At 34.8% G+C, this 21,572-nt stretch overlaps 1 protein-coding gene across 2 annotated transcripts in view; it reads right to left on the bottom strand.

Moving 5' to 3' along the window:
* The window catches only part of dock4 (dedicator of cytokinesis 4), an 87,271-nt gene that overhangs the window by 2,329 nt on the left and 63,370 nt on the right, over positions 1 to 21,572 (bottom strand). The window contains exons 25-50 of one of the 2 annotated variants that reach the window (XM_067436329.1): positions 20,725 to 20,859; positions 20,534 to 20,632; positions 20,323 to 20,417; positions 20,158 to 20,233; positions 19,021 to 19,121; positions 18,394 to 18,452; positions 17,208 to 17,356; positions 16,657 to 16,742; positions 16,098 to 16,124; positions 15,908 to 16,003; positions 15,736 to 15,796; positions 15,448 to 15,541; positions 14,342 to 14,490; positions 13,920 to 14,021; positions 13,429 to 13,533; positions 12,050 to 12,191; positions 9,211 to 9,377; positions 8,314 to 8,400; positions 7,913 to 8,089; positions 6,144 to 6,227; positions 5,648 to 5,767; positions 4,365 to 4,492; positions 4,001 to 4,121; positions 1,409 to 1,490; positions 1,135 to 1,244; positions 1 to 76 (exon numbers count right to left, since the gene is read on the bottom strand). In XM_067436329.1, coding sequence (XP_067292430.1) covers positions 1 to 76; positions 1,135 to 1,244; positions 1,409 to 1,490; positions 4,001 to 4,121; positions 4,365 to 4,492; positions 5,648 to 5,767; positions 6,144 to 6,227; positions 7,913 to 8,089; positions 8,314 to 8,400; positions 9,211 to 9,377; positions 12,050 to 12,191; positions 13,429 to 13,533; positions 13,920 to 14,021; positions 14,342 to 14,490; positions 15,448 to 15,541; positions 15,736 to 15,796; positions 15,908 to 16,003; positions 16,098 to 16,124; positions 16,657 to 16,742; positions 17,208 to 17,356; positions 18,394 to 18,452; positions 19,021 to 19,121; positions 20,158 to 20,233; positions 20,323 to 20,417; positions 20,534 to 20,632; positions 20,725 to 20,859 — 2,728 coding nt within the window. The remainder of the gene's footprint in view (positions 77 to 1,134; positions 1,245 to 1,408; positions 1,491 to 4,000; positions 4,122 to 4,364; positions 4,493 to 5,647; positions 5,768 to 6,143; positions 6,228 to 7,912; positions 8,090 to 8,313; positions 8,401 to 9,210; positions 9,378 to 12,049; positions 12,192 to 13,428; positions 13,534 to 13,919; positions 14,022 to 14,341; positions 14,491 to 15,447; positions 15,542 to 15,735; positions 15,797 to 15,907; positions 16,004 to 16,097; positions 16,125 to 16,656; positions 16,743 to 17,207; positions 17,357 to 18,393; positions 18,453 to 19,020; positions 19,122 to 20,157; positions 20,234 to 20,322; positions 20,418 to 20,533; positions 20,633 to 20,724; positions 20,860 to 21,572) is intronic. The other variant, XM_067436330.1, reaches the window with a different exon arrangement.

Genomic DNA, 21,572 nt, shown 5'->3' with positions numbered 1-21,572 from the left:
CTGTCTCAGGTGTGGGGAGATTGGCTTCACACCGTGGTAATGAGGAATCCACTGGTATTTGGAACGGAATCATCCTCTGCAAAAGATATAAAACACATAAATCACAGTGAATCCGCTACACCTTATTCTATACTGACTTTCTCTCTGGACGTTTACTGAACGCTGTGAGCTAGACTTTTAAAGACAAAATGAAAGAAAAATGGACTTTAAAAATAAATGTTAAAGATTCGTCAGAGCACAAGAATTTTTAAAATTGAATACATTTAAGAATTTATTGATTCTTATTATTTTTTAAATACTTGTATATATAATACTTTAATAATATGACATAATATAATATATATCTTTATTTTTACAGTATATAATGCATATAGTCATTATTAATTACTATTTTCAAAACATACTTTTTTAATACTATTAAATATACAGTATACATATTACTTATAATTTATAAAATACTTACACTTATAATTGACAAAATTATATATTTTAAATAAATTATATATAATAATATGATAATACAATATACATTTATAATAATTTTGCATTATATAATGCATATAGTAATTATTAATTAATATTTCCAATATTTAATTAAATTACTTTGTTCTTATTTTCTTTTCTACTGATGTAATGTGAACAGAAAAAGTAATGTGTGATAATACATAATTATAAAAGTAATATAAAATATAAGTAATAGTAAAAAATAAATATAAAAAGTAATACATAATATAATGTTTCAAAAAATAGATACAGTACTACCGTTAAAAAGTTAATGCATTTTTTTTCAAATACTGTTATTCAACAAGGATGTATTAAACTGATCTAAAGTGACCGTGAAGACATGTATAATGTTTCTACTTCAAATAAGTGCAGTTGTTTTGAACTTTATATTCATCATTCTTTCAAAAGCATACAAAAAACCTTAATAACCCTAACATTTTGAGGGGTAGATATATATAGCATCCACACATGATATGTAAGTATTATAGTGGACATTTCCCTGAATTAAAAAATTAAAAAAAATTATATATAATTTTATTATATATAAGAAGTCCCACAATACATGATTATTGTGTTTGGCTTGTGATTGTTAAACGTGTCTTTAAACAGTGCGCGTACAACTGCACCGACCTGTGTGTGGTCCAGCGGGCTGGGGAAAATGCCGCTGCAGAGTCTGTCCCGCGGAGACAGGCAGGCGTTCTCTCTGGAGTGCTTGTGCTTGTCAGACGGCAGCGGAGAAGCTAATGAAGAGGAATAAAGACACGTAGTGCGCGCGTTGAAAGGATACAAAATAACAGAGGAAATGAGGCAATGCTGCAAAATGATGCCAATTATGTTGCGAGGCATGGTAAGTACTGCTTGCTTTCGAGTGCCGTATTGCTTATAGTCTATCGAATTCACTCACCTCTGTTGCTGGAGGGTGCAGAGCTGTTCACATTGTGTGAGCCCGAGTGATTTGAGCTGAGACTTGAGGTAGATGGACTGGGCTACAAAAAAAGACAGAGGTACGAAAGGCTATTTAGTTAACCTTATTTTCTGTAAGTAAGTGTACACATTTATATTAGTATTATTTTGAAGTATATTTATACAACGGGTAATTCTGGTCCTCAAATCTGATTGGCTAAGAGGTCTTTCTAGCCATGCGGTATTCTATCGGTTTCACCACAGCAACTGTTTCACCATTTGAATCACTTTTTGCAGCATTTCTCACAGCAAACGTCAACAGAGGAGGATTGAACCAACTATACTTTTACAAATACTACTGTTATTGTGTCACAGAATGTAGTGTTAAGAGTTTTATAGGTAATATGTGATGTTCAAACATCAAATATGCAGTTTATTTATAAAAATAGTGCCTATTTAAAAATGTGTCCCCGCCAAGAACACTGTTTCCCTCGGCCAGTTCTTCTAGAAATTGCTACCGGCTCTGATATCTCTATAATAGTTAAACATGAGATATGATTTGTTTTGGGTAGATATAACTGGCATTCTTTGGTCGTGTCCAAAGAAAATAGCTAATTTTAGGTTTGAAAATGTTGACAATTCATATAAAAATAAAGTAAAAAAAATTGCACTGTATTTTTAAGTGTGCTATAAAATATCTATTTTAATTTAATACTCATTTTTTTATTCTAAAATGTAATAGTATTAATCACGCTTTATTTATCATTTTGTTTATTATTTAAAAAAACTAAATAGTGCAATAATGCTATTTTTCATAGGCTATATTTAATGGGTCACACTACTGTATGTGCAGTGTGAGCACCAAACCGTATCTCCAGACTGAAAAACGTATGTGCACCCCAGATTATTGTTAAATAAATAATAATTTTAAATAATTAATAGTAGTATTTAATAACAGAATTTGGTATTAAGAAATAGTCTGTGTGTTAGTGATGATGTTGACTGCAGTGAAGGTTACATTAACGCCATTAGCAGCAAGAGAGACTCTTTAGGTGCGAGTCAGTAGCAAACTTTTATATAGAAACAGACTGAAACAAGAACAGTATTTTAACTTTCAACAACACATTGTAATTGACCAGTGTTGTCATGGGAACTCCCATAACCATTGAAAGGGTACTATGATAGCGTATTATGAATATGAGATTGACCTGAAGAATGAATGTTGTATCAGAAGCAGGTAATCACACTCGCTTATTCAATCTCTCAAAATTAATCTACTCCACATAATAATTTTAGCATATAGCATCCAGCTTTTACATAGGGGTGAATTCAGGGTGATCGGGACACTTTTTGCCCCTGAATTCACCCTAATACTTTTAACTAGGGGTGTGCAATACTGACAAAAAATTATATCTCGATATTTTCTGGGATTTTCTCGATAATGATAATTAGATGATATTTTGCTGAGCGTGTTATTGTGCTGATATCTTGGTGCTAGTGATCAGCTGACTCCTGAAGTTTTTTATATTCTTCATATTCTGTGTGGTGGTCCGTTCACAGAAGTGACAGAAATCATCTTTTCCAAAACATTTACATTAATTTTTTTCTTTTATGAGCATTTTCTAACACAGAAGTGGCATTTACACAGACTATTTAATTAAAGCTTAGAGGTGACAAATAGCCTGCAGTTATGCATAAATAATGTTTTGATGTAATAATAATATTTTAAATTATTTAAAACATGAAAAGATACTTTAAAACTGCCAGTAGGCAGCAAGTCACTGTTAATGAGTGAGTCATTGAGATTCAACCGATTCAAACAACTGAATCATTCAGGAACGAATCATTTGACTATCTCAATCGATCTTAGTCACTGAATCATTGATTCAACTGATTCGTTCAGAATGTGTGTTGCTGTGACTTTGTTTTGAACTATTCTCATTGGCAAAATAGAGTAAACATGGGCAATATGGTGTCTAAATTGTAAGTCACTTAATATCAAATTCTTATTTAGTAAACTTGTATTAAATAAATATCCCATTTATGATATAAATATAGACTCACGCAGATCTTCAATACTACATCATGTAGTGTATGCGCACACACACACTCTGGGTGTGTGAGGGATATACTTGATAATGTCAGATCGCACATCGTTAAAACAACAATTATGATATTATCGCAGACAATATATATCGCACACCCCTACTTTTAACTTCAACGAAGCCACTCCAAGAACGTTCCGTAGTTACTAGTTTTAAAGTGACGCTTTATAATTAGTAACAGAGGCATGGGCTCAACTGTTAAACTGTCAACTTGAGATCTGAATCCGTGGCGGAAGGAAGTAGTTGCGCACACAAGATGGTGTTTTAAGACACTAGTTTTTTGTTTCTTATTTATTTACACACTTGTGCCTTCAAACTTTTATATAAATGCAATATAACACTCGTAGTTATGTGACATGGCTCTATATACTTACTGCATTCGGGTACAGATCACAGATCGGGTATAGATCCATATCGGACTCCTACTCGAGTGATATTACTCATCTGCATATGTAATTTTAAAATTGTAAGCCAATAATATAACTCACTTGCATGTTGAAGACCTCATCCGAGCTCTCTGATTGGCCGGTGATGTTGCTCACTTCATTTGAGGCCTGTGATGACAGCGAGGATGAGGAGTATCGGTTGACGGCTGGATAGCTGAGAGGACTGAAAAGGAATTGAAAGACACAGGAGAATGCCTCAGGATAAACTTAGCAAGCGTGTGGGAGTGTTCTCGTTGCCAATCTGTCAAACCTGATGCAAAAAGATTTTCTAAATAACATCTTGGCTGTGATATGAATCGAGTTCAACTTTTCAAAACTTTAAAAAACGTTTTATCTCTGGCCTTAAAGCATTTGATCTTTTATCATAAAAATCCACAGAAAAACCCTTGCGGTTAAGATGACATACCTGCGTCTCGCCACGATTCGTCCTCCCTCTGGGCTGATGGCATTAGGTACGGGGGTCCTACATGTGCGCGGACTGCCATTGGCAAAATGCAGTGGACTTACTCGCACATAAGCAGGAAACTCTTGTGGCTGGATGACAAAATATAAAACCGTTTTAGAACTTGGTTCATTGGTTGAAATGAACACCACCATTTCTTGAAAGTGAAGTGTTTAATTACAGCACCAACTGCAAATTACCGTATTGATATGTTTTTTTTATTTTTTATGCGATAGTAGCTATTGCATTTATACAGATCATATTGATTATGTGTACATGTCTAACAGAGCATACCAGCATGCTGTCACAGGCTAGAGAATCCCTTATTTGTTGGTTCTTTGCAAAATCAGACTCCCAGGGCATGGAAAGCCCAACGTCCCAGGGCTATGTGTTTTCCAGACGGGCTACCAAAACGTAAGCACGTCAGCAGGCCAGTGAATCTTAAATAGTGAAATAACATTAATTTCTTGATCTCCGATGTGTTTGAAGAGCGTGCACGTGTGGTTAGCGCTTATGTCCACCGATCGGGCTGGCCAAGTAATAAAAAAATGAATAATTTGCAGGTGGATGAGAGATAAATCAAAAACTAAATAATAATAAGGGCCACGAATCAAAAAGAAAATACACACTGCGTTAATCACGCGTTTATATGTTGAATAAGAGAAACATTTTAAAATCTTTATCCCGGATATATATAGCCTATTTTTTAATCAGGAAGAGGGTGGGTGGGGGGGTCAAGGCTTTTACATTTGATATATAAAAATGCTGTGTTTGTGGTAGGCTATACAGCCGCGGATCAGTTGCGCACTGCAAACGCGGCCAATATGAAAGCACATCAGCGTGCGCAGCTCCTGCATCGGCAACTTTAGTTTGGTCTGAGCACGCTATGCACCCTCCCGCCCACATACACCGATACACACTCTAATGGTGAAAGGAAAATTGGCGTGTGTCGTGTGATACAGTCAAATTGTAAGTTGTTTTTATTTACCTGCTTACCTTTAGCTACATTTTCTTGAGATAAAGGAAAGGGGATATTTTGCTTTGCTATGGAAAACTGTAGCCTAATCTAGGTAGAGTGAACAAGCAAAATACAAAATTTTGCAAACGCAAGTTACATATACCCTGGGGCTAAGCCCCCCTTGTCTTCCAATCCTAGCAAAGTCCCTGTATTTTAACATAAAAAATGGACGCAATTCAGCTGTAAAGACCTGTGAATATGTAGCTATATGTACAAAAAGTAAACATACCTGAATTCCCAGACTGGAGCGCATTACATGAAATTGGTCAACAAGCTTTTTATGTAACGGCTTCATATCCTGCGGGACGAACTTCTCGTGCACGGCTAAACCAAATTCTAGAATATGGGCCTGTAAACAAATCAGAGAGAACATTGTATTATTCTTAGAACAAACATGCATTTTCTTATGCCCTATATAAATAAATGTACTCTTCGTATGAATGTTGGTTTCATATGGTTTTTAAAAAACTTTATATCATTTTCCAAAAGTTTTTACATTTAATGAGTTTAAAAAGGTAATATGTCATCAAATAAAAAGTAAAATATAAATATTTCTTTACAAATATAATGAATTCTTAATGCATAAATATTCGATTTTGGATGATTTGCTTCTTCAAATGTATTCAAATCATTGTATGTATGAACTGCATTTTTAATATATTTTTGAATTAATTAGCAGACAAGCAGTGTCACATCACTGACCCGAATAACAATTAGTTTTGTACCTGTTCAAACATCAGTTCCCTAAGACGAGTAATTTTCTCTCCGTCCTCCGGATGATTTGCGATGTAATCTTTAGCAAAGAACGCCTGCAAGAGAAAGTACATAAAGAGATGCGTCCATCATTTGTATTCAGACTCTTTTTTTAAGGAAAGCCAAGTTAATAAATAAACCCACACATTGAAATTCACTGCATGTCTCTCAGCCGTTTCTCTGCTGTAAACTAACCTGCACTCCTACTCATTCCTCAGAAGCCATTACGCAACATTACAATAACGCTGTGAACATTTCCACGACTCTCGCTTAATCCGTCATACTAATTGTCATGTGTAAGTGACATTTTGATCCAGCTTTCATAGAACTGCAGTCCTGTGCTTTGTGGTAAACTCATCATCTGTGCAGTGAGGTGCATGCTGGGATTCAGGAGGACCCCTGCAGTTAGCTCTTCCCTTTTAATAGAGTTAGTTGAAGCTCACGCTCACAAAAGGCCAGTGCTCAACATGCTGTTGCTTGGCAACTGTCAGAGATACATGCAGCAAACAGTCCTATGAAGTGTGAGGATGTGGGGTAGTCATTAAACATCCAGCGAATGCTCTTTTTGAGGGTTTCGCTGAAAACATCTTGCTAAAAGGAACCAGGTGAAACTGGAGTAATTGCACCATTAAATAATTTCACAGACAATTCATGTTGTCAAGACCACGAGGCATTTTCGACTACAACAGTTCAAATATTTCCATATTCTCGGTGCCTCATGTCATAGAATGCCATCTTTTGTTACTTTTTTCTGTAATAGTAATTTCTGTAAAATAATAAAATAATGTATTCAATTAGTATTGGGTAGCCAAAAAAAGTGCCATTTGATACTAACTTGAATTATCCAGTCACCTAGTGACTTTGATTAAAAATACTTTTTTAGTAGGGAAAAAATATTTTACGTTAGTTACAGTCATAGTTTTATACAATAATTTCAGAAAATAATACTTAATATTTAGTTAAATGTTTATCAGTTTGTATTCAACTATACATTATAAGATACTGTAAATACTGCTTTTTTTGCAAAAAAAACTTAAAAAATGTATTTATATAATTTATTTATATATATTTTTATAATTATTAGCAGTTTATAATTTGAATAGTGCCATTCAAAAAATCATGTTCCTCAAATACAGAATCAAACCGTCATGAATCATTCGGATCGCGTGTCAAACTGGCAAACTGCTGAAATAACGTGACATTGGCGATATGAATCACGAATCAATCTGCTGATTCACGACCGTTTGAATCTTTATTTGAGGTTTGAAGACAAACGCGGAAGAGAAGAAAATGTTGAATAAAGTCGTATTTTTTGTTATTTTTGGACCAAAATGTATTTTCGATGCTTCAAAAGAGTCTAACTAACCAACTGATGTCACATTTGGACTACTTTGATGATGTTTTCATTACCTTCTGGACGTGGACAGAAAGTGGGCACACACTTACATTCAAAGGAAAGAAAAGACTAAATCTAAAATATCTTAAATTGTGTTCTGAAGATGAACGGAGGTCTTACGGGTGTGGAACGACATTGGGGTGAGTAATTAATGAAAGACATTTTTGGGTGAACTAACCCTTTAAAATACCACATACCCTCTATGTAGATATCAGAGAAGAATTTAACTTATTGTTTCAACTCATTCTAGGGCACCTTTAAATCAGTGAAATAAAACGCCAACCCAAAGTCCACCTCTAATCTACTAGAACCAGATTGACCCTGCTCTCCCATCCAGTCCTGTACCTCCTGGTATCGAGCCAGCCCTCCATTGACCGCGGCGTCGATGACTCCGTTCAGGCACATGGTGAGAGGGTTGATGTTCAGCATCTGCCTCATCTGACACTGGGCAATCAGCGTTCTCAACTGCAGCGTCTTATTTTCAATCACCTCGCTGGCGTTCTCCAAGGGACTCATCTCCACCTATATTGAAAGCACACTGAGGTTATGATTTCTCTGCTTATGTTTAAATTAATGTTTGATGATGGACATTCCATCTTAGTAGCAGTTACTTTAAATTCATGACTGTGTCAAAGTGCTTAGAAAAACCTTGCCTCGTACGTGATTGGCCATGTTCATGATTTATCAAGGGCCGAGGTCTAGAAGTGTTTTGTAAAATGTTTGCTTTTTTTAAAGTTATGACTCACCAATTCCCTTTTCTCAACCTCAAACCAGCGTGAAATGCCAGGTAAACTCTGAGCGAGGGTGAGTGTAGTCCGTTCAACCCACAGGCTCTAAAGCGCAACACAACACAAATAATATCAACATCATAAAACTTACTTTTAAAAAGTAAATTTTCAGATTCATCTTGGTGTCCAAGACTTTAGCAACATCAAAAATATAAAAGAAGAGGATAGACAGACGTATAGACAGACAGATAGATAAATATAGACAGGTAGATGAAAAAGATGGTCAGACAGATAGATAGACGGACAGACGGATAGATAGATAGATAGATAGATAGATAGATAGATAGATAGATAGATAGATAGATAGATAGATAGATAGATAGATAGATAGATAGATAGATAGATAGATAGATAGATAGATAGATAGATAGATAGATAGATAGATAGATAGATAAAGATAGACAGACAGACAGACAGACAGACAGACAGACAGACAGACAGACAGACAGACAGACAGACAGACAGATAGATAGATAGATAGATAGATAGATAGATAGATAGATAGATAGATAGATAGATAAAAAAGATAGACAGACAGACAGACAGACAGACAGACAGACAGACAGACAGACAGACAGATAGACAGATAGATAGATAGATAGATAGATAGATAGATAGATAGATAGATAGATAGATAGATAGATAGATAGATAGATAAAAAAGATAGTCAGTCAGTCAGACAGACAGACAGACAGACAGACAGACAGACAGACAGACAGACAGACAGACAGACAGACAGACAGATAGATAGATAGATAGATAGATAGATAGATAGATAGATAGATAGATAGATAGATAGATAGATAGATAGATAGATAGATAGATAGATAGATAGATAGATAGAGTCTACAACACCTTAAACTCGTTCTCTTTGTCTTTGGTGCCCTTGTGAAAAGGCCTGTCATAGCGAAACCTCCAAATATGGTTGACTTTGTAGAAGCTCTTGATGTTGTTGGGCACTCCGTCTCTCTGCAGGACGTCCTGGTTTTCAGGGACAGGACTAACAGCATAGATCTGCAGATCTGAATCACGACCCGTTAAGGGACTTACAAAGCACATTCAGTCTTCACAAAAACACACTCACACACATGCAGAGGCTGCAGTAATCTCATTCTCTCATTTATATCCAGTTAAAGGGGGGGGGGGGGTGAAACACTCAGTTTTCAGTCAATCTCATGTCAATCTTGAGTACCTATAAAGTAGTATTGCATCCTTCATATCTCCGAAAAGTCTTTAGTTTTATTATATTTATAAAAGAAATATAGGCTTTACCGAGTATTTCCGGAAAAAACCGAGCGCCTGGAGGCGTATCGTGTGGGCGGAGCTAAAGAATGACAAGAGCGCCCAAAGCGGTGACGTCCTCAAGTGTGGAGAAACCCATGGCTATCTCAGCTAATAGATATGATCCAGAATTAGATTCGGAGGCTGAAATAAATTGAACAGGAGAAACAGCAACAGCAGGACGTCCGTCTCTGTGGTATGGACTGTATTTAGTGGCCTGTCAACATTTGTGTCTCTTTACTCGCAGTTTATGAGGACATGATTCGGTTTATGGACTAAACCTTAGCAGTAGCAAGCAAAACGGTTTTGCACGTCAGACTAGTGTAACGTTATACAGAGAACAACAATTGAGTAACGTTAGCACATTTGGTTGACGAAGCACGCGATCGTGTCGTTTACTGATGTTTACTCACGCGACGATAGCCAACAGCACAGACATTTGAAGCAGTTTTACTCACAGGCGGCTTCCAAAGCAGGACCGAACCTTTATCGCTGGGACCGCTCTGTCAAAAACACACTTCTTGGAGTGTGGAGATCCACTTTGCGATGCGACTGAAGCAATGTTGTGAAGCTTCCCGTCATTTCTACGTTCAAATCGGTTCAAATGCAGCGCTGCCTTCCCCTAATGCTGTGTTGAAGCGTTGAAGTCGCTTGACGTCACCCATAGGAATAAAGTGGAGCGCGGCGCGGCACGGACTATATCAACACTATATGTCGATAAGTGTTCACGGACGAGTGGATCTGGAGCTGAGCGAGTGTTTATGGGCGTGCATTTTTGCACTCTCTCTAGTCACACGCGCGCGCGCACCCTACCGAGAGAAGAGCTCGTACGGCCCATACAAGGACCTTCCGCTCTATTGACGTCAAGCCGACCCATACTCGAAAAAACTCTCCAAAACTTGTGAGAAACCTAAGGAGTATTTTTGACACAGAAATACTCCATCAAACGTCCAACATTAGTTTTTGAAACTTTGTCTATGTTTAGGATGGGAATCCAAGTCTTTAACAGTGTAAAAAGCTCAGTATGCATGAAACAGCATTTCACCCCCCCTTTAATATCATCTTATTTTTATAGGACTGAAGAGAAAGATCCGAGACAAAGGTGCGTACAAAAATGAAACTGAGTTTTAAGTCTCCTGAAATGTAATCGAGCAATACTACTTTCCCCTGAAAGAAGTCTGAGCTCCTCATGAACTATCGGATCATTAGCAGCTGTGAAGAGAAGAGGTCATGGAGCAGTTCAGACACACCTCTGATGAGAAGAGAAGCCATTCTGCTGGCGGCAGACCAACAGCTCGCTCATCTAACAGCTGCCCTATTAGCACTTCTCCACTCTTTAATTGCCCTGATCCTCACACCAGCCCTCATCTACGATCCCCTGAGGAGCAATTTGGCAATCTCAAGAAATTAAATGTGAACTTTACCGTTCTGAATAAACAAATCCAAATAATTACAGGACTTTTTCAGAAATACAGAGACAGTTTTGTGCAAAGAATTTAAAGCATGGTTTTCATATTTTAATTTTGAAAATCTGGAACAAAGTTAAAACAATATCTACATATTGGCTATATAGTATATTGTTTAGAATATTTAAAAAAAGGGGGAAACAAATTTAACTTTATTGTGCTTTAATGTAAATTTTATAAAGAAAAAAATACGCAAATATATAAGTTTTAAAGTGCTTCATTATGCTAAGACCAGTACTCCGCTCTGATTGGTCAGATGGCCCAGTCTGTTGTGATTGGTCTACTCTGCTCTGATTGGTCAGATGGCCCAGTCTGTTGTGATTGGTCTACTCTGCTCTGATTGGTCAGATGGCCCAGTCTGTTGTGATTGGTCTACTCTGCTCTGATTGGTCAGATGGCCCAGTCTGTTGTGATCGGTCTACTCTGCTCTGATTGGTCAGATGGCCCAGTCTGTTGTGACTGCTGCAGCTTACAGTGTGTGTCAGAAACGAAACGGCCATAACCATATCTGAATTTCAGCTCTTCTTCCTTAGCACTTGATACACAGGCTTGTGTATTCTAACATGGGCTTGAATTGATAGGGTGAAAACTCCATCAATTCAACCCCATGCTCTCATCCTTTGAAAGTGGATTTACTTCCGCAGGGCTGAAAAAAGCATCTTCTCAACATATCAACAACGTAAAACAAACTCTTCCAGGTTTTAGCTACAGCTAGAGTGTTTGAGTATAGTACATGTTGTGGCATTGTGTAAATTTGTTACAAAACTACGTAGGTTTGTGCAGGAAGTAAGACTGGATACGATGACTTGTTTCAAGCAGATCAGAATCGCTTCTTTCCTTTGGAAAACAATAACTCCCATTTAACCTGAACTTTGATCTTTGCAGACCTTTTACATTCATAAACATCTAAACTTTATTAAACTCAACAAAACTGTGTTTAAGGATACACTGCGCGTCTGCTTGGTGGATGGTCTGGTCGGGCAGGTTGGCGTGCTGCATTGCGATGGCGTGAGGAAACTCGCCGAGCATCCGCTGCTGAAAGGCCTCCAGACGCTCGTAATCATTCCCTCGACACACAAACTCTTTATTCTGTTCGGCGGCAACACACACAGACAGAAATAATGAGGAGAGTAGAAGAAACTAGAGACAATACAGACTTTGAGGGAATGAATGTGGACAGAACAAATCTTTCATAAGACAATCCTGATTTATTCTCATTTTCCCCTCCGTTGTCATTAAAGACACCTGGTGTGAAAATATAAAGAATAGCATTTGGTAAACAGAATAGCTCAGTAAAAGGAAAATGTTGCAAATTCCAGCTGAGTTACAGTGAGATCTGGGAGAAAAGTGCCCCCTAGAGGACATGATGTTGAATTACAGGATAAATATTACAACATTTTAATATTAAAGTGATAGTTCACCCCAACATGAAAGAGCGTCGTTATTTGCTCACCACTCTCAAATCATTCAAACCCTGCCTTACAGTACTTTTTTCATAAATATAAACAAAATGTTGCTTATAAAAAGTTTTTGATTTTTGCAAGTATTTATAGTGTGCGGGATTTCCTTTTGTTTGTTTATTGAGATTTTTCGATCAGGGTATCCTTTGTCCTATGCACCTATTCATTAGCTACAGGTGTGCGATGGTAATTGTGTACTAATCCATAAATATAAAAGAAATTTATAATGATATCTGTAAAATATTTACCTAAGATGATAAAAGATTATATTATGCAAGAGATTTTTGAATAATTGTAATCATACAAACATTGTGACCAGGTACTGTCAATAATTTATTTTTAACTATTGCTTAAAAAAAAATATAATAATAATAAAAAAATATAATAATAATAAAAATAATAATAATAATAATAATTATATATATATATATATATATATATATATGTATATATATATATATATATATATATATAATAAAATATAATATATATATATATATATATATATATATAAAAATATAATAATAATAAAAAAATATAATAATATATATATATATATAAAAATATAATAATAATAAAAAATATAATAATAATAATAATAATAAATATATATATATATATATATATATATATATATATATATATATATATATATATATATATATATATATATATATATATATATATATACCAAATATATATACCAAATATATATACAAATATTATTACCCGTATTATATTATATTTTATTATTATATTATGACAACAATATCTGTAAAATATTTACCTAAAATAATAAACCTTTTATTATACTATAAATAACATGTATATATAAATATAATATAAATATGCTTGAAGAGCTGTACCCTTAAAAAGAAGGGGAACTTCTTGCCGTAGAATCCAACTCTGAAGAACTCCGGCTCGAGACGCTGCTGGTTCATTATTTTGTCATAAAAGGAGGCTTCCATCATCTATCAAGGACGCAAATAAAACAGACCATTGAGCACAATGTAACACAAACAGCTGTTAATATGACAAATTACTGCCACAATCTGTGAAGCAATCGCCTGTGTAACTGAACAACCCCATTTGTTTTTTTGTTTATTCTGTTTAACAGTTAAAAGCCAAATGCCTCATTAGGATAACAATTGGCCATAAGTATAATGAACATACTGTAATAACAATTCAATCTATTTCAAATAAGTGCTGTATTTAAAGCCGCTGCAAACAAAAAGCGGATGTTTGAATTGCAGACTGGGCTGGGCAATAATAAACATAAATACATAAAACTATAAATAAACACAAATATAAATGCTTACATGCATACATGAATGGTCTGTAAACAGGAAATACTCACCCTCATTTTGCTGAGGTTTCTGTAATCATAATACGTTTCGTACTGATTGGCCAGTTCTCGACACAGTATGATGCAGTTTTCCCAGCACTGGAAGGAAGAGTTCTGTTTTTAAATAACAAGAATACTTCATACATTCAAGTATATTTTTAGTTATAAACAAGGACTCCTGTTATCAAAGAGGTGAGTAATTGCAGCTATTCGCAAGTGCCAGCCACAAGATGGCAGTATGTAGGAAGAAAAGAACAATACTTAATATACAGTAGCTGATCATCAGCTAACTGTGATTGAAAATAAAGGATTTCTAGTCACACTGTCAATGCAAATATCTGTCAGTGTGAATAGCTTTTTAAATTAGCTGCCCAAGTCCTTCAACATTAAACATTATTAGCCACTTGAATGACTAAAATGAAAAATGGACTCACTTTCCCTCTGTCAAAATTGTGGATGATGGTGAGATGGAGGCACTCCTTCCTCTGCCACTCGCTCTGCATGGGGTACGTGAGAAACTCTCTGAGAGGCCTTTCAGTCCACTCCAACAGCTCATCGTACAGCAGGAGGGTGTACGACGCCTCTGGAACACAGTTACACACATCATTAAAAACTGAAAATAAAAATACAATTAAATTATATGTATGTATAAAATTATATACATATGTTAATGTATTATGTACATTATTATTATGCAACACAGATACACCGATCATAAACATTTAAAAATACCAAAAATATAAATAGTTAAAATTATTTTTAGTAATATATTATTATTATGCAACATAATTATGTATAATATAATATTATTATTAATGTTATTATTATGCAACACAATACACAAATCATAATTTAAATGTAAAAACTAATTAAAATAAAAATTATTATTGTTATTCTGCAACAGTTAATAATAATAAAAATGTAAAATAAAAACATATATACAAATTATTAATACTATTCTGCAACACACAGATCATACAAAAAAGTCAATTAAAAAAATATATAAAATATTATTGTTATGCAAAAGAGTTACACATCCTAAAAAATAAACAAATGATTATAAATTGTGTAATTGTGTAATCTTAAATTTAAAATGTAAAAAAAAAAAATTGTATTATGAATGATTATTATAAGTATTATTATTAAATACATTTTATAAATTGTATTTAATTTCCTGTAAATTATCAATAAAGTATCAAATAATAATAATAATAATAGAAATTATTATTTTAATTAATTATAATTTGTATTATTAAAATTATCATCATCATCATTATTATGCTTCAGTTAATATTTTTCTTAAAATAATAGTTTATATTACAAAATATTATTACTACTACTAGAACATTATATTTTAAAAATAAATCATAGTAATTATTAAAAATTGGCATTCATTTAAGTAATCTAAAATACACTTGTGCAGAAATTACTTGCCCCATATTTTGATCAGAGATAGGCTACAGTACAACATTAACATAATCAAGTATACGGTCAAATGAAAATGATATAGATCAACCCAAATATATTGAGCGATTATTACCGGTGTAATTTTGTGCCTTCAGGTGCAGCTCATAGAGCTTGTGAATATAACGGATGTACATTTCTTCTTTATTCAACTCAGTTTTGTAGAAGTTCTGAAAAGAACAGGACAAAGTGAGCAGAACAACCTTTTTTTCTGAAAGTCATCTCAATAAATACCAAAACAACTATAATAAATAACAGGTAAAATGTGTCATATTTTTCAATGTTAAAATATGTTCTCTGATCTCAAATAAACAACATGACAAATTAAAATAAATAACAAAATATCAGTAATATCCAAGCTAACCAGAAGGTTGACTGTACATCCCATGGTTTTCCCATCAACCTCTCCGATCTTCATGCAGTCCCTGTGAAGAGATGAAGAACATCACTGACCCTCATGCATGAAACACGAGTGTGTTTGTACTGGATGCTGGATGCATTCTGTGTATGGTTGTTTGTGCGCGTGTCTGCTTTACCTGTAATCTAGTAATCTTTCCATTAGCCGTGTGACAGTAGCAATGTGGGAAATGCCACTTTCTCTCCAGGTCTCTCTCTCGATCTTCTTCAGCAAACTAAATTACAGACATACAATATTCTGATATATTCTAGGAACTGAACTCATTTAAAACAATGACTGTAGTACATAGTATTTAATGATGACCTTACCTCGGATATGGACCAAACAACGGAATTCTAATACAGAAAAATAGAAAAACAATATATAAATAGTAATAGTAGTGTGTGTGTGTGTGTGTGTGTGTGTGTGTGTGTGTGTGTGTGTGTGTGTGTGTGTGTGTGTGTGTGTGTGTGTGTATGTATATATATATATATATATATATATATATATATATATATATATATATATATATATATATATATATATATATATATATATATATATATATATATAATCATATTATTATATATTTATTTTTATATATTATATATTTATATACATAGTAATAATACACAGTACACACACATATATTATGTAAACACAAAACTTTTTTTTTTTTTTAAATGTATGAAAACTTTTATGACGATTAATTGATTTGACACTAATTTGACACTAACACTAATAAAAAACTAAAAACTAAAAAAAGAAAAAATATAAAAATGAAATGAAATATGCTTTCTGCACACACAAAAAAAATATAATTTTAGGGCTTTAGGTCATTTTAGCGGAGGGATGAGGGTTAAAAAAAGAGAAAGAATTAGGACTCACATGTTGTTAAAGAGCTCTCTGTAAGTCTCGTCTCCTTTGCCCTCTGACATCAGACCATCTAGTTTGTCTATTAGTTTGGCCTCCACCTTTACAGACAAATCAAAAAAAATATTTTTCTATCTTAAAGCATGTTTTTAAGTCCACTTATAATCTTAGTCAAGGTTTCCTGCACCAAAAACATCATCATGTATCATAAATAATTCATGTCTGGTCCAGGCTATATCTGCAATATTTTCATCATTATTTTGAATGGCTTTCTATAAGATAATTAAAATAATAATAAAAAAAAAAAACAACAGATATGGCCCCTTTAAAATGATTTAGAACATAAAATATATACCAAATGTAGTACATCTACATGATTATCTCAAACTCTGACAATCCTTTTCAGATTATGATTCCATTCAAAAGCGTCACGATCTTGGTAAACAAGCTGGACTTCCTGGCATCAGCAGCGTTTTACTCTGGTGCCCGCGCATAATTTACTGTGACATGAACATCACGCTGCTCTCGCACGCTGAAACATGTTTGTGTCACTGCAATTTCAGCACCTGTTTGAAGTTGCCGCTCCGTTGCTGTTCGCAGTCCATCATATCGTGAAAAATGGGGATGAGGACGTTCCGCAGATCCATCTGTGGTACCAGAGTCACCTCCATGAATGGGCCAATTAGGGTAGGAATGAGATTTAACTTATAGTCACCTGGAAGAAGACACCATATAAATCTCTTAAAGGGTTACTTCATGCAAAATGTTTAATTCTGACATTAATTACTAACTGTCATTAACGGACAACTCCGGTGAAGAATTAACCTTTTTCATGAAAATCAAATGTAAAGAGTTTTATCTCTAAAAACAGATTAGCTTATAATGGTAGTATATGGGGCACAGAATAAGTCAAATTAAATCGCTAGTTAATACCACTAACAAGGCTCAAAATAGCCTCACACTAACACGGTAGCATAATGAGGGTCCCTACAAGCAAACCGAAGCATTGAGAACTTTGTAAGTGTACAAACAGTTTAATAAGAAGAGACATTAAAAAGACAGTCCGTTACGCGTATACAGACAGGAGCCATCTTGGAAAACAGTCTCGACGAGTCGAGCCATGAAAGCTGTGCTAAGTGAACTGGTTGATAGCAATTAAGTTTGTGGAATCTAATAACATGGAAATGCATGAATTATATCTGTTTATTAAAATATATGGTTGACTAACTACGAGGGAAGAAGGTGTCCCATACTGTCAATATTTTTTCCAAAAACATCACTTTCAAACAAAATTCATTCAACAATCTATTCTCGTCTGTGTATCAGTCTCCTACGCTGTTGACGTGATTAATACAGTGCAGTGCTTCTGAGATTTACGGCGTAACGGCGGCTCACCATTGGCTAGTTCCTGCGTCCGCATCACATGCATGCGGCATGGTGCTCATGTGAACAACGTCGGCCAATGATAAGCAGGCATTCTACGAAAGCGCTGCACTGTATTTACTACGTCAACAGCATAGGAGACTGACACATAGTTAAGAAGAGACTTTTGAATAAAGTCTTTTTTTGGGGGGGTGGGGGGGGTGTTTTCATTTGTGTTCTGATGAATGAAGGTCCTATAGGTTTGGAACGACATGAGGGTGAGTAATTAATGTTTAAACGCATATAATGTTTTAGGTGAACAAACCTTTTAAATGCAACGGTAATGTGAATCCATCAATGCTAAATGTTAATTTGTACCAAAAGACGTACCCAAATGCTGCCACATGCTGAAAATCTCACAACCGATCATCACTCTCATGTCACCGTACCTTTAGAAACACAAACATAATCATATAAATTCTGCTGTTATATAATGGACATTGGCTGAGTCCTAAATCCCATACTTTTCTACTATATAGTAGGCAAGTATGTCCGAATTCACAGTACTCATAAAATATTAGGCAGGAAGTACCCGAATGACCTACTACTTCTGGCCAGATTCTGAAGTGTGCATGCGATGAACACTTTACTATCCCATCAGGCCACGGGAAAGAATTTGGTGGTATGTCCAGATTACATTCATACCACACACACTCATACTTTTTTAGTGCTCACAATGTAAGTATTTATTCAAAATAAGTACCTACTCTAGAGAGTATGTGAGTTCGGACATGGCCAATGTGGTAATATTACAACACTTTTCCCATGATGCAACTTCCAAAATGCATACAGTATGAAAATAATTAGCAAATACCGGTATACAATAAATCCCTAAACCAGCTGCTAGTGACAGTGTCTCATTACGTAGAATGTGTTATTTTACACATCAAATCTTTCAAATCTCTGTTTCGGTAGGACTCTGATCACATAAAGGAAAAGAAAAGGAAGGAGTCTCACTTCTCCAGGACTTTTTTCCTCTTGGAAGGCGGGAACATTTCCAGTTGGAGGCAAGGCTGGTTGATGAATATTATACAGAGATAAAAATAGGACTCCCACACCTACAGGTAAAAAGACATCTAATTAAATCGCTGACTATGGTTATCTGCATTGCAGGCACAAGTTTATCATGTTCCCATGATGCACCAGGAGAGAATTCTCCTATGCAGTCATTTTTGATGTCATACAGCCCACTGTAAAAAATGGCAATGTGCAGTTGTTAGCCTAAGGAAATATTTATATCTGAGCTTTAAAAATGACTTTTCCTGGTGTGACCTGGTGTCATATTAAATATTTTATTTAATTTAGATGTCAAAAGCACATTTTTAGGTTACTGGATCAAACATTTTTATAGTGTAGATAATGCTTTCACACATACCCAGTGAACCACAGAAGTCTGAATATATTAACATATTTAATGACATGGTTAAAGGCAATCATAATTAAATTCTATATAGAGTAATGCAAATTTTTCTCTGGTATTCCAGTACTCTGGAGAGCAGAAACTTCATTAACAATCTGTAGTATTTAAACACCTGTGTGCATAATTTTTTTTTTTACTTAAATGGTGAGAATGAAGATTATGTGCAGATTTTTTGCAGATTTCATTATATTTACTTTAATAATATTAAATTTGAGAACTTTTGATCCAGGTCATGGGTACGATTTCCAGGGAAACATTTGGGGTCATTCATTTTTTTAATGTTTTTTTTTTTTTTTTTTTTTTAAATAAGTCTCTTATATTCACCAATGCTGCATTTTTTTATTAAAATACAATTGACACAGTAATATTTAAATATTAATATAAAATGTAATTTATTCCATTTCTGCAGTCTTCAGTGTCACATGATTCTTCAGAAATAATTCAAATATCCTGTTTTGCTGCTTTAACATTTCTTATTATTATTAATGTTGAAAACTGTTGTGCTGCTTCATATTGTTTTGGAAACCATGATTTTTTTTTTTTTTTGCTGAATAGAAAAATCAAAAGAACAGCATTTATTTAAAAGCTTTTGAATTATAAATGTCTTTGTCTTTAAATATGAATTTATTAAAAAAATAAAAAACATCTTACCAATAAATGGAAAATCTCCTTACCTTGAAGTCAAATTTCTCATTAAGGAAGTTGTTGCGCAGGGTATCAGAGAGATACAAGATGGTGGTAATAATGACGCTAAACACAAACAAACAGAAACGTCAAGCAATAAAACATTTCTATGGTTGAATGAGATTACATATAAGCCTGGATTTCCAAACCCTTACTTATTAGCGACCAGTCGCATGACAGTCCAGTCTTTTGGGAACATATCCTGTCGGATAAGTATTCTGAAGACGGTGAATAACTGCAGGAGGAAACTCTGGGAAACCAGTGTAAGAGATCCTACAGTTAGACTACAGCTATCCCTGTTATCACAGCAGAGTAAGCTAGTTATACAGTAATGTTAAACTGGTAATGTTTTTGAAATGATTTTACCGTTAGCTCATCTTTAGTAGGAAATCTGCTGAGAAGCTGTTGGTATTCTTTATCTTTTAGCTGCCGTAGCAACGCGAGCAAACAGGCAACAAATTCACCCTGAAACACAAACACATCTGAGCGTTATTCAATATACTGAAATACTTCCCCTGAAGTAAACATAAAAGGTCAATAGAAAAGGTCAGACGCACAGTGACATCCTGGTACTGCAGGCGCAGGGAAGAGGCAGCAGGCTGAGGCCGGTTGGTCACTTCCAGTATAGTTCTGAGTAAGACTCCAGACAGACTCTCCATGACCTGATTCACCTCCTCAGACACTCCACACTCCTACAGAGAAATAAGACAAAACACTTTTATTTTATTTGATATATATAAATCAATATATACTCTTAAAAATAAAGGTCTTAAATGGTTCTTTGGCAGGGTGTATGGTTCCATGAAGAACATTTAAAGAGGTGATGAATTGAGAAATCAACTTTCCCTTGAGCTTTGATATATAAAAGGTCATGGTAATATAAGAATATCCTCTAAGTTTCGGAGCTGAAAACTTCCTTGTTATTCAAAGAAAAGCTTTTATAGACACCAGGCTCAGCAAAGTTCATACTTATTGGTCCTGTGCTTCATACTGACGTCATTGCGCAACAAAACACCGCCTCTACAGAATCTACAGTAGGTCTAATCCAGTAGCCTCGCCCACCGACTCATGGAGGGCTCGTGATAGCTGGTCAACAACAATAAACATGCCGAGGAAGATTAAGATATTGCGCTATTCCTGGTTGTGGAAGAACACACTCGCTGCATAAGCTTCAAGTTCCAGCTCACATGGGGAAGACATGTTCACTTCATTTCACTGCAGGATCGTTTGTAAACCAATCTCCGGTCGATACTGGATTTGGATCCGACAGGAATGGTGTAACACACATATGTGAGTAAAAATTGTGTTTTTATATGTAATAGTATTGCATTGTTATATATCGTTTTGCTTATGCGTACGTGTCTAACAGAGCATAACTTTAGGACTCAGACATGTATTATGAGGA

This window comes from Pseudorasbora parva, chromosome 25, assembly GCF_024679245.1.
Source record: "Pseudorasbora parva isolate DD20220531a chromosome 25, ASM2467924v1, whole genome shotgun sequence".
Lineage (NCBI taxonomy): Eukaryota > Metazoa > Chordata > Actinopteri > Cypriniformes > Gobionidae > Pseudorasbora > Pseudorasbora parva.
Note: the sequence above shows the minus strand (reverse complement) of the source record. Positions and strands in the feature narration are given on the sequence as shown.